At 41.3% G+C, this 14500-nt stretch overlaps 1 protein-coding gene across 3 annotated transcripts in view; it reads left to right on the forward strand.

Moving 5' to 3' along the window:
- The window catches only part of LOC126183422 (organic cation transporter protein), a 674060-nt gene that overhangs the window by 540976 nt on the left and 118584 nt on the right, over positions 1-14500 (forward strand). For all 3 annotated transcript variants that reach the window (XM_049925375.1, XM_049925374.1, XM_049925376.1), the window contains exon 4: positions 4768-4871. In XM_049925375.1, coding sequence (XP_049781332.1) covers positions 4768-4871 — 104 coding nt within the window. The remainder of the gene's footprint in view (positions 1-4767; positions 4872-14500) is intronic.

Genomic DNA, 14500 nt, shown 5'->3' on the forward strand with positions numbered 1-14500 from the left:
CAGATCTCTCAGAGTTAATATTATTTCTAAATGAAAAGTGTCATATTATTTCTTGTCGAGCTATACCTTGTGCAGTCTGTTTTTACAGCTATCGTGGTTACAAATCTAAAATTATTCCGTCTCCTCGTCAAGTTCTGTAAACTTAGTAGTATCAGCCTAACACTGCATTCGAATTGCAACCATTTTGAAATTAATTCCATTGCCGTAAGTATGGAAAGTGACCCGAGAACATGCGTAACGCAGTTAGACTTCACGATTATGGCACGTCCGCCAGGGAATAAAACTGGACACTCCATATCAGAATTTTGCGACACTGTTTTGTACTGGAATGTTCGTTTTAATTACGTTACTTATATCAGGTTTTCATGGTGATATACAGTGCATTATTTTAATATTTGGCCACCCTAGTACATCAACGTCGAAATTCCGCAGACAAAAAGCAGGCATGACAGCAACTAAGTAACGACATAAACGAAGTAAATCTCCAGATAGGTACTTTTCCGTTCGATTATTTCTGGCTTCAACTGTAGGAAAAAATTTCCTTTTTTGTTGTTAAAATAGCATTAAGTTATAATATACAAACATGCGGCTACCAATGGCTCGAGCGTTTGTTTCCTCATTGAAACTGTAACAAATACCTTCTTTACATTCCAGCAATACTTGTCTCCAACAATATCTTTCTATTAGTGACAGCTGCTGGCCTGTTGCTATAAAAAGCGCGATTCGGTCAGGGATATGATTCGCTTTCAACACATCTCTTTCCATCGCTATCGGCTCTATACGCTCGAGCGCGGATGACCTTTCTGCTTAGCGCCCTCCGCCGTAAATCGTCATCATCTATTCGTTCGTACAAAAATGAAGAGAGAATCCTCTCACTTTCACAACAGCGGCAGCAAGGGAAGCTTAGTGAAACACATAGACGTCTCATCAGCCATAAGTTAAGGGAAACCCCTTGTGTAATTGCTTTAGTTAGCAGCGTAATTTTTTTCAGAACAGTGGCACCAAAATCAACCCTCAGAGAGGACAATGCATTTTTGTTAAGATTACACCGGGTGGAAAGAAAGGAAAAATTACCTATTTAATGTGATCAGTTGTACGATGGATCCGAGCTACACGAGTAAAGAACCTGACTGGTAGGAAATGTATTTAAGGACGAAAGTAATAAATCAGATGACAGAGCGCGTGAGTGGAACTTGATCGACGAAATATTACAAAGTAAAATCGTCGCATCACAATAAACCACATTGGAACTGGTGTAATTATATGTAATCTATATCTTCGACTAGGGGAGGTGAACTTACATTTATTGACGGAAATTGACTAGAGGCAAGTACCTGAATCTTTTATTGGAGTATTTACACAAAAGTCGAACAAAATACTTTGCGTCAGATTGACGATCATATTCTACCAAGATATAAAACATGAGGATTTCGCAGTGCGTCTGTGACTGCCTTTTAGCTGCTCTAAAGCTATTTAAATAATTTCGCAATCTCTGTAGCTCAGGCTCATGGAGAAGTAATGAGAAATTCTGAGAAGAAGAGTATGGCCTAGATAATTTCCGTATAGACAGAATTGAAGAATTATACATTAGCCACTCGAAAAAAAAAACAGAAAAATTCTAAGGAAACAGGTACCGGTATAAACATTTAAGAGATTCTAAGACTAAAACAATGTCAAACAGTATATTGAGAACTTTTTAAAGTAGAAATTTATTGGGTCGTTTATGGACAGCCGAATATTATAGTGGCTCCGTTTTATGTTCTGTTACTTCATGATTGTTTTCACGTGTTTCTCTGTAAATATTATTTGCGATTTGCATTTGTAGAACACGTATAAAAATATTCTAAAATCACAAAATCTATTTTTTTCGTTAATATGTATATAAAAATAATATAAAATTATCTGCACCACAAATATGGCCAACTGTTAAAATGAGACACTGCACATTGGGGCGAACACCCATTGCGTCATAAAGGCGCTTGACGTATTGCTGAGGAAATGTGCCGTAGTTCTGCAACGGGCATTCCAGATCCCTAGTACCAGACTGTAACCTTCACATCGGGCCACACCATGTCGACTGTGTGATTGGTCAGTGGATCTTGCACGCCAGGGTAACATGTCGCACCAGGAATGCCGTCGATGGGTAACTTGTCTGTATGGCATTTTGCATTACTGTGCAATAACGTAGGGCTTTGGGACTGCTCCAGGAAACATTATTATAGAATTTCCACAACATACTATTTCATTATGACAGCTGTGGTCTTGAATCAATATCTGCTAACTATGTGACGTTCCGCAATGCACTTCCGGTTCTCATGCAGCCAAGAACGTCTCCATATCAGATTATATGGAGAATCTTGCCAATAGACAGTTCACAAGAGAAGAGCCAACGGAGTTTTGGCAGTTAATGTATTACCAGAATGAGACGTTCTGACTCTGTTCTACAAGAACCGGTAGAGAAAGAGGGCGAGGCACCAGCTGCAGAGATGGTGTTGTTAGCAATGAAATTTTGTTTTTGTTATTTTGGCATATTTTGTAACGTTCATCAAGTATTTACTGTATCTATAAAGAGTTCAGTTTCTTCTGCTATTTTAAGTTATTCTCTTGTTTGTGATTCGCACAAACTGATTAACTGGAAAATAGAGCCGTCATTAAACTTTGTTATGGACTGTTTATCGCCAACGAATTCTCCATTTTAACAGTTAGGAAATGGATGGCTGAATTCAAAACTTGCGGTATTTCTCTTGAAGGAGAAGTGAAAGACGTCTCAAACCTGCAACCACATATGAAAACACTGAGAAAGTGCTTAACGTGGAATAGCTAACTCCGTAGACATATCAGAAGAAACAGTAACGTTATGTGTCAAATTATGGACGAGAAACTTGGTGCAAGACGGGTTCCGCTTTTGTTGAATACTGACCAAAAGAAATTGGGAAAACTTGTTTGTTACCAATGTTTGAACCCTTTCATAAACAAACCACCAAATGGTGAGTACCAACTTGTTATTGTGGATGGGACGTGGATCCAGCACTTCATGCAAGATACGAAGCAGTTATCAAAGCAGTGAGTGGAAGTCGATAGCCCCGTACCAAAAATGGCTAAATTGGTTTCATCAGTCGGAAAGAACATAATCAGTTTTTTATGGTCTGTAAAATATCCTGTTTTCTACCTACAGAGATAAAACAAAAACTGATGAATGATACACAAGTCATCTCGACCAACTGGATGTCAAAACAAAACGAAGGAGACGTACACCAGATTCGGCGACTAAACAAAAGATTCTCTCACCTGAAGAAAACTTCTGCATCTTGGACGATATTCACGAGATCTGTCAGTCTGTGAGTTCCAACTATTTCCAAAAACAAAATTTATGGATGGATAACGTTGTAAGTGCAATGATGAGGCTATGGAAGCCATACACAGATGTTTTTTCAGATCCCCTGAAATCGCATTTCAGGAATGAAATCTACTCACTGGAAAAACACTGGCCAGGAGACCTCATAAAAGTGGACATCATCAGAAAATAAGTACATTTTTTACGTAAACAATCCCGTCTTCCACTCCGCCTCAGAAATTCACATATTTCCCTCGTAACAAACAATGGTTCTAAATAGCCTCTGGGTATTGAAAATTCGAGGAATCCATCAGTTTTTTTTTTAATCGATAATTCGAAACCGAGCGGGTCTGAAAAATTACTCATTATTTATCTGTGGTACAGTTTGATTCATAGGCGTGAAATTATGAATACTATATTGGTATTCGAATTCCCTATTATTACTCTCTTTTTCTTTTCTTTTCACATCTACTGCCACTGTTGAGATTACGATACAATTTGGGTGATGTGCCGCAAATTACTTCAAGCACACCCAAGCAAGTGAGTTTCAAACACTGTGTGATGAAGACCGCATTTCAAAACAGGCGTACCTATATACTGTCATACATCTCCTTGCTGTAGCAACGGTATACTTTGTGAAATGTATTTATTGATGAACTTCAGAACACATAAAAAATGACGCTGCTGGTTAATATCTTCAACGTTAACACTTCTGCTGTGCCAAAATTACCTGCATCTTTATGACGCTAAGTTAGCAGATAGTGAAAATTTAGACTTTCAGAAACGCTACGTCCGCTCATAGAAAACATTATAACAAGTCCAAGTAGAGTAACATTTATAAGGAATTTAAATTTTATAATTTAGAATGTAAATAGGTCTTTTAAGAACTGAGGCCTGTGAAAAGCAAACATTTTCTTGCGATCTCAGAATTTACACTCCACCATACCCCTTTCTCAGAGACTAGAAGCTCGATCAGTAAAGTGCCTGAGATAGAATCCAAAGATCTATTTACAATATTGGTATTCACATGGCCCCTCAAGTACGTTTAATGTGTTTTCTAACTATGGCGTAGATTGCTTCGTATGTGTGAAATTATCAAGGACGTAATGCCACTGTGACTTTCCATAAATCTGTATGTCGCATCTTTCTCTTCCACATTACTTAATACTGCGTTCTATGCATAAGGAGATCAGAAAAGTGAAATTGATAAATATCTGCACAATCACAAAAGAAAAAAGTAATCCAGAAACAAACTCTTGGAATGCAAACTCAGAAAGTCTGAGAAATAATTTGAGACATAATCAGTTGAGTTTGTTTCCTGTGATTTGGTTTCATTTCTGATGTATATAACTAATTTCTCGTCAATTTTCAATGTACATAAAAATATCATGTTCACAATAAGATGCCTGAAGACTTTTTATTATTGTTTGCAGTGGAATTTTGTTTGTGACCGCCGATGGATGGGAGCTGTTGCACAATCTGCGTACATGTTCGGTGTTTTTACTGGCGCTGTTGTGCTGGGGAGCCTCGCTGACAAGTGAGATACTTGAACATGCTTTTGTACATCTGATGAGAGAAGCAGAGTATGATATATAGAGAAGTAAATCGAAAAATCTGAAACAGATGTGATTAAAGATCACTTATTACATTTTCAGTTAACACTCGAGTATCATTTCTGCACAACTGTCTCACGTCCATGAATGATCGTTTCAAGAAATGGCTATCTTTGTTCAAGCGTGGCCACTATCACATTAAGGATAAAAAAGCACACAGAACAGACATTACATTTACGTATGTAGCACAAATCACTGTTTAACATGCAGTTTGACAGCTTGCTGATATAAACTTTTCCTCCACACAACTGCAAATTTGACTGGTGAAGTATTCTCAGATTGGGAGAAATACACTAGAACCAAGAAAAAATAATTTATTTCACCATATGATCTGATAAAATGGGATGGAAAATATTGAACAAAGTATTTTTTAAAGTTTTTGATTTAGTATAGTTGAAATGAAGCACGCAGAAATTATCTAATGCCTCTCTGTACATTCAATCAAAAGTTACGACTCTTAGAAGGTAACAGGTAGCTATTAAACACAGGGCATTTTTCAGATAAGAAGTACATTAAAAGTGCTCACTTATATATACATAGTGATCTTTCCCTTACTTATTCGTGTAAAAGTGAATCGCATTCATTTTGCATTATGAGCGGGAAGTAAAAAATATAGTAAGTAGTTCTATCTTGTGAGTCTTGTCGTAAATTAAAAATAAATGATAATGAGCATCATTGAAAAGACAATAGTAACTTTTTTCCCAATAAATTTTCTTAAAGACATTTGACCAACAAAATATTTCAGCATATTCTTTTCTAATGGGACAAAGTGCAGTACTGCAATGAAAGTAAAGGGGTACATAACTAGTGGGAAGTATCTCCCTTTCAAAATACAAAGAAAGATTGTTTAAAACTATATATTAATACAAAATTCTGTTTTGCTACTGCCATATTTCTCTCAAAGCCAAATCTAAAATAGCGATTAACTTTGATAAAAATTGTGTTTCACAGTCATTAGATAATTCGATCAATGTTATAAACTAGCTGAAAGTGTATTGTCAGTGGAGTTCTTGCTATATTTCCTTTTGTTAAGATGGGCATGTTAACAGTATATTACATTCATATTCCAACTACTCTACTGTTCGTCTGAATAAAAAATTACATCCCATTCTAGAAATTAATCAGTTGTTAAAAATAATTGAACAAATGCCAAAGGATTGTTACATGAGAAACATTTTCTAAGTGTAGTTCATTAAACAGTGAAAAATGACTGCAGCTTCAAAATTTATGAATATTTTTTAAATAGATGTCATTCTCAAATAAAATATATATATATATATTACAATACAGCAGGCACAGCTAAAGTTTCTGCGACAATTATTTGACAAATATATAATTAAATATAAAAACTCATACTGAAATAGAAGATCAGTAATATCTTCATAAAACAATGACCGCATCAAATTTTAAAAGTAAGAAGATTAATCAAATGTACAAATTTCAAACATTAGAGATTAAGTATTTACGTTTCTTTAAGTAATAACAAATTGTCACAGACTTTCCACCTGTATGTCCATATGTGTTGTGGACTAATTTTTTCTTAAGGGAAATAGGTTATGTGTTACTGCACAAGTAATAACATGAAATGAAGAATAGCTGTTTATACAAAAAGCAGAGCCATTATGGAAACTTTAATTTTCAATACTCAATAAATATTTTGAAATTCTTTGTGACCTAAGAATGACAGAGGCTTCTATGAGGAATACTTTAAATTTTTCGCTGATTAATGAGCAACTCTATTAATAAAACACATCAGACAAAAATAAAGAATTATAGTAACATCAGTTCTGTACTTGTACAGAGATCACTTGGAGAGATGGTATCGATCTTTTAATTCCTTATTGCAGAACCTCATTAGGACAAAAAGAACTATTACGGGAACTTTTAATAAACTGTTTCTGGATTTAATAGCTTACAATGATGCAAAATATGTGATAAGATAATTTTTTTATAATAATAGCCTTAACAATAAATCGATTCATATATATTACAAGTAATGTGAAACAAATATTATGTGAAAGATAATATTCTAATTATTTGAACCAAATAATTAGATCCCACATGAAATAATGGATGTGTCATACAGTCACTGTAGATAAGAAAGTTCACACTTTTTATGCCACTACTGCACCATAAAGTTAACATTTTCTTGAACAGTGAAATTCAACACAAATGCAAAAAAATTGAGTAAAACCTTATAAACAAAATAATTATGCACCAGAATGAGAGGATTTTATTTCAATCACAGAAATAGCCCTATTCAACGGAGAAATATCACCAAGAAAAGGTTCAACAAATTCCAAAATTGTGTCATCAAGAATACAGAAACTATGTATATTCCAGTGTAGCTCTGAAGGTGAAAAATAACAATGAATTTATTATGTAGTAAACAAAATTGAATGATAACTGATGTCAAGTGGCTATGATTCACTCTTTTGTCAGTGAGACAAATGGAAACATAAATATATCAATGACCACCACATTCAGTGAATTCCGACTCTTTTTTGCGAAAAACACGGCAACGATATAATAACACTACTTACTCAGCCGCAAGAGACTCAGGTGTGCTCACTATTCTTCACTAGATGATTTTACATTTAAATTACACATGACAGCCAAAATCAGAAGATTATTTGGACTCCAAAAATATTATCAGATTTATTTTCAACGATGTGTCAAGTGAAATATTATAATTTTGCCCTGATATGAATAGGTAGCCTTCTTCGCTTTTTAATAATTCAGTGGCTTTTAGTGCATTTCCTACTGTCTGAAACAGGCAGTAGTCTCACCTCACTATAGGCGATGAGACACAGAAATAGCATACAGCTCGATTTACCTGTTTCTCCAGAGCTCCTCTATAATCCATACTTCGCACGTTGATCTGTTCTGAAATTATACAGGTAAAATCATATTCCTAGCTTCAGAGTTTATCTTCTATTATGTTCGCACAAGGTAGGCTGTTAGGTTTTGTCTTTACCAACAACATTCTATATGAACTTCACCAAATAAACTGCTTGGATTTCATATGCATTGTAAGCCTTCAACCGGTCAATTCACGAACTGTTAGTATATAGGGCAGAATAAATTGAATACCTTTCATCAAATTAACGAACCGCCAGTATGACGTAATAACGTACACTATGTCATCAAAGGTATCTGGACACCACCAAAAACGTACGTATCCCATATTAGGTGCATTGTGCTGCCACCTACTGGCAAGTACTCCATATCAGCGATCTCAGTAGTCACTAGACATCGTGAGAGAGCAGAATGGGGCGCTCCGCGGAACTCACGGACTTCGAACGTGGTCAGATGATTGGGTGTCACTTGTTTCATGCGTCTATACGCGAGATTTCCACACTCCTAAATATCCCCTAGGTCCCCTGTTTCCAATGTGATAATGAAGTGGAAACGTGAAGGGACATGTACAGCACAATAGCGTACAGACCGACCTCGTCTGTCGACTGACAGAGACAGCCGACAGTTGAAGAGGGCTGTAATGTGTAATAGGCAGACATCTATCCAGACCATCATACAGGAATTCCAAACTGCATCAGGATCCACTGCAAGTAATGTGACACTTACGCGGGAGGTGAGAAAACTTGGATTTCATGGTCGAGCGGCTGCTCGTAAGCCACACATCAGGCCGGTAAATGCCAAACGACGCCTCGCTTGGTGTAAGGTGCGTAAACATTGGACGTTTGAACAGTGTTAAAGCGTTGTGTGCAGTGACGAATCACGGTACACAAAGTAGCGATCCGATGGCAGGGTGTGGGTATGGTGAATGCCCGGTAAACGTCATCTGCCAGCGTGTGTAGTGCCAACAGTAAAATTCGGAGGTAGTGGTGTTATGGTGTGGTCGTGTTTTCCATGGAGGGGCTTGCACCCCTTGTTGTTTTGCGTGGCACTATCACAGCACAGGCCTACATTGATGTTTTAAGTACCTTGGTTCAAATGGTTCAAATGGTTCAAATGGCTCTGAGCACTATGGGACTTAACTTCTAAGGTCATCAGTCCCCTAGAACTTAGAACTACTTAAACCTAACTAACCTAAGGACATCACACACATCCATGCCCGAGGCAGGATTCGAACCTGCGAGCGTAGCGGTCGCGCGGTTCCAAACTGTAGCGCCTAGAACCGCTCGGCCACTCAGGCCTGCTTTAAATACCTTCTTGGTTCCCACTGATGAAGAGCAATTCGGGGATGGCGACTGCATCTTTCAACACGATCGAGCCCCTGTTCATAATGCACGGCCTATAGCGGAGTGGTTACACGACAGTAACATCCCTGTAATGGACTGGCCTACACAGACTCCTGACGTGAAGCCTATAGAATGTTTTGGAAAGCCGACTTTGTGCCAGGCCTCACCGACCGACATTGATAGCTCTTCTCAGTGCAGCACTCCATGAAAAATGGGTTGCCATTCCCCAAGAAACCTTCTAGCACCTGACTAAAGTATGCCTGTGAGAGTGGAAGCTGTCATCAAGGTTAAGGATGGGCCAACACCATATTGAATTCCAGAATTACCGATGGAGGGCGCCACGAACTTTTAAGTCATTTTCAGCCAGGTGTCCGGATACTTTTGACCACGTAGTGTATGTTATAAGTGAAAGCTGTGTGCCATTCTAGTGTTTCGTGAGTACTTAGTCACGAATTGTACGACCTGGAAACGTCCCGCCGTTGTCACAAGGCTTCAGATTGCCACTTCCGCCTCTCCTCTTCCTCCAAACTCTACAAAGCCTTTCTGAAGTAGTCTATCTGGGAGAAAGGATACAGCCGAGAGTTGTACTAAATCACAGCCTCATGGATGCTATTGAGATGAGATGTGGGAATGTTTGTAACCTTAGGAGAAGAATTAGTGGCAAGTCGAAGCTATGGCTCAGTTAACGATGTGTGCTCGTATCGTATGATAGCAACGAGAAAGTAAACCCCAGCTGAAAAATATTCGAAACTTTAACTAATTTCTAAAACTCCAAGGTCATCCTATGTACCTCTAACTATGAAAAGCGTGGAACTGGCTTCAGATCAGAATCCGACACAGTTGTAACTTGTCGCTAACGTTCGTCACTACGTATACTACACTATAGAGGAGAAATGCATCATCTCTCTAACATTCTGCCACTGCAACAATATGGAAACATGCTCAGAGAGTGGGGAAGATGTTATCTGTATAGCCTCCGCTACCCCAGCAGTTGCTGAAAAAATGTCACATGGGAATGGCAGTCATGCTGGCGGCTGGATCGCGAGTTTGTATCTTGTGTATCTTGCTTTCGAAGCATCTGTATTTCAATTACCTCGCTTTCTCGATTGGAATTTTGAAACGGAACTCTGATTATGTATATTGTGGTCAAGACGATTTTTGCTTTTTTCACTAGTACCTATTTGAGCTTACATGCCTTTCAGTGGTAACATTCGCACACATCTACGTTTTCGGCCATCGATTTAATGTCGATCGTAGTTTCCATAGGATGTGTTGTTCGCGGCAGTGACCTGCCTCGTTTGTCAGGCACTCACACAAAAAATACATTAAAAACACAAGAGAAAAACATAACAAGGTCCTCTTCTAGGCCGTGAGGGCCCAATGGATGTCGACCGGCCGGCGTGTCATCCTATGCCTTGCAATGTCGTGCGGATGCAGTGTGGAGACGCATGTGGGCTGTTTTGCCGATTTTACAGACCTTAGAGCCGTTAGTACTTGGGCAGGTAGCTCCCCAATTGCCATCACGTGGCAAAAACTATGTTTAGAAATCGAAAACATCAAATACGGTGTTCTTCGTGAAATGACGATATTGCCAAAGGACCTGAACTCAAGACAGGGGACCTCACGTTCATTTTATATTTTTACATGTCCAGAAGTATTTTGACACCGTCCCTCACAAGCGGCTTCTAATCAAAACGCATGCCTACGGAGTATCGTCTCAGTTGTGTGGCTGGATTCGTGATTTGCAGTCATCACGGACACAATTCGTAGTAATAGACGCGAAGTCATCTCGTGAAAACGGATTGATATCTGGAGTTCGCCAAGGAGTTGTTATAGGCCCTCTCCAGTTCTTAATCTATACACACGATTTATGAGATGTTCTTGTAAGCTATTTTAAATTGTTTACAAATGATGCTATCGTTTACCATCTTGTACACTCATCAGAATATCAAAACGAATTGCAAAATGATTTTGACAAGGTGTCTGCAGGGTGCGGAGGACCTGCTCTATTAGCGGACCGTACAGTGCACTACTTTGTGAGCCATGGCGATGAACCACACACGAATCGAATCAGCGCAGCAGATTAATGACCGTTCACTAGTACATCAGTCAGCCTGAGCGTGCTGTTTGGATGGTGTTTACCAGGACCGTTTAGGCAAATGAAAAGTTGGTACCTCACTTCCGCGTCAGATAATACACTCCTGGAAATGGAAAAAAGAACACATTGACACCGGTGTGTCAGACCCACCATACTTGCTCCGGACACTGCGAGAGGGCTGCACAAGCAATGATCACACGCACGGCACAGCGGACACACCAGGAACCGCGGTGTTGGCCGTCGAATGGCGCTAGCTGCGCAGCATTTGTGCACCGCCGCCGTCAGTGTCAGCCAGTTTGCCGTGGCATACGGAGCTCCATCGCAGTCTTTAACACTGGTAGCATGCCGCGACAGCGTGGACGTGAACCGTATGTGCAGTTGACGGACGTTGAGCGAGGGCGTATAGTGGGCATGCGGGAGGCCGGGTGGACGTACCGCCGAATTGCTCAACACGTGGGGCGTGAGGTCTCCACAGTACATCGATGTTGTCGCCAGTGGTCGGCGGAAGGTGCACGTGCCCGTCGACCTGGGACCGGACCGCAGCGACGCACGGATGCACGCCAAGACCGTAGGATCCTACGCAGTGCCGTAGGGGACCGCACCGCCACTTCCCAGCAAATTAGGGACACTGTTGCTCCTGGGGTATCGGCGAGGACCATTCGCAACCGTCTCCATGAATCTGGGCTACGGTCCCGCACACCGTTAGGCCGTCTTCCGCTCACGCCCCAACATCGTGCAGCCCGCCTCCAGTGGTGTCGCGACAGTCGTGAATGGAGGGACGAATGGAGACGTGTCGTCTTCAGCGATAAGAGTCGCTTCTGCCTTGGTGCCAATGATGGTCGTATGCGTGTTTGGCGCCGTGCAGGTGAGCGCCACAATCAGGACTGCATACGACCGAGGCACACAGGGCTAACACCCGGCATCATGGTGTGGGGAGCGATCTCCTACACTGGCCGTACACCACTGGTGATCGTCGAGGGGACACTGAATAGTGCACGGTACATCCAAACCGTCATCGAACCCATCGTTCTACCATTCCTAGACCGGCAAGGGAACTTGCTGTTCCAACAGGACAATGCACGTCCGCATGTATCCCGTGCCACCCAACGTGCTCTAGAAGGTGTAAGTCAACTACAGATCTCCGGATCTGTCCCCCATTGAGCATGTTTGGGACTGGATGAAGCGTCGTCTCACGCGGTCTGCACGTCCAACACGAACGCTGGTCCAACTGAGGCGCCAGGTGGAAATGGCATGGCAAGCCGTTCCACAGGACTACATCCAGCATCTCTACGATCGTCTCCATGGGAGAATAGCAGCCTGCATTGCTGCGAAAGGTGGATATACACTGTACTAGTGCCGACATTGTGCATGCTCTGTTGCCTGTGTCTATGTGCCTGTGGTTCTGTCAGTGTGATCATGTGATGTATCTGACCCCAGGAATGTGTCAATAATGTTTCCCCTTCCTGGGACAATGAATTCACGGTGTTCTTATTTCAAATTCCAGGAGTGTATGATACACAAACGGTTAAAATATAGTAAGACACAGGATGTATACTGCTTGGAAGAAAAATTAGTACACTTAAAACCACGACGTCGATTTTGATTCGATAACGGCATATGCCACCTGGGGAATAGTAGAAGTACTGATAATGGTTTCAACGTCGTCCGCCAACAGATATCATAGTGGCATAACTACCAGAGTGCCATCTGTGTCTATCCTTGCCGGCCGGAGTGGCCGTGCGGTTCTAGGCGTTGCAGTCTGGAACCGCAGGACCGCTACGGTCGCAGGTTCGAATCCTGCCTCTGGCATGGATGTGTGTGATGTCCTTAGGTTAGTTAGGTTTAATTAGTTCTAAGTTCTATGGGACTAATGACCTCAGAAGTTAAGTCCCATAGTGCTCAGAGCCATTTGAACCATTTTTGTCTATCCTTTAATACGGAATGTTCTCAGCGATAAGCCTCAGTATGGCTCAAGAGTGTGAAGCAAGCAGGCCACTATGCTACGGAGACGCACTCGTGCTTCCTACAGCCAAATGAACGAGTTTGAAAAGAGTTAAATTATAGTCTTCCGAATGGTGAAATGGTCCTTTCGGAGAATTGCCACACGAGTTGGACATGCTGCGTCACTTGTGCAACGATGATGGTATTCGTGGTCACATGAACACACTCACACTCGTAGACGAGGTTCTGGGTGGTATCTGAGTGGTCAGCACGACGGAATGTCATACCTAACGGCCCGAGTTCGATTCCCGGCTGGGTCGGAGATTTTCTCCGCTCAGGGACTGGGTGTTGTGTTGTCCTTATCATCATCATTTCATTCCCATCGACACGCAAGTCGCCGAGAGTACTTGTAAGTCCATGCGTAGCAACAGGAACTGTTTCCAACTCGTAATTAACAGTGGGACTACGGACATGCACACTCTAGCCCGTCTTCCACTCACGCCACAGGATCGACGTGCATGGTTTGACTTGTGCCATCAGAGGATCACTTGTAAGATGAAATGACGCGCCATGATCTTCATCGATGAAAGTAACTTCTGCCTGCAAGCAAGTTATGGTCGTTTCTGCATAAAACTTACTGGTAAGCGCTGTCTCGTGAAGTGCATTCGTGCAGGGCACGCTGCCCCTACCCCAGGCTTCATGGTCTAGGGTACTATAAGCTACAACTCTCGTACGCTTTTGGTGTTTCTGGAATGGACGGTAACTAGCTCTCGGTACGTGCAGAATGTTCTTGGAACGAACTTTAGCAAGCAGTCCTGTATTCTCTGCTATACTCCATGTTAGAGCCTGGAAAAGCTTCAAGGCCACCATAATCTGCTTGGTTGCCCCATACAACTGCCAAGGTCAGCTATGTACTGCCTCCAAACACAGCTTGTACATCACAAGTAAACTGCATTCGTAGTCCACAAAACGCTTTAGGACCTCCCATCAGTTGTTGCTTATTAACCTGTCCGTCGAGATCAGTTGCAGTCACCCTTAATGTCTTGTAAATAGGTGCACTGCGCCGCCAGCGACGACGGTAACCACGTCGCAGAGGCATTGCTGAGGCACCGTTATTTTGGCGTCTTTGCAAAAGGAAGGTGATGTGTTGTTCCAAAAGAATACTGCTCGCAAACACGCTGCCCGTGAAATACAACGTGCTCTGAAAGTCGTGCAGCGACGTCCCTGTCCAACAAGATCCCCGGTGTTGTCTCCAACCGAGCACGTGTGGGATATGAAGGGACGAGAAATGTTTCATGCGATTCGTCAGCCA

Source organism: Schistocerca cancellata, chromosome 4 (genome assembly GCF_023864275.1).
Source record: "Schistocerca cancellata isolate TAMUIC-IGC-003103 chromosome 4, iqSchCanc2.1, whole genome shotgun sequence".
Classification (NCBI taxonomy): domain Eukaryota; kingdom Metazoa; phylum Arthropoda; class Insecta; order Orthoptera; family Acrididae; genus Schistocerca; species Schistocerca cancellata.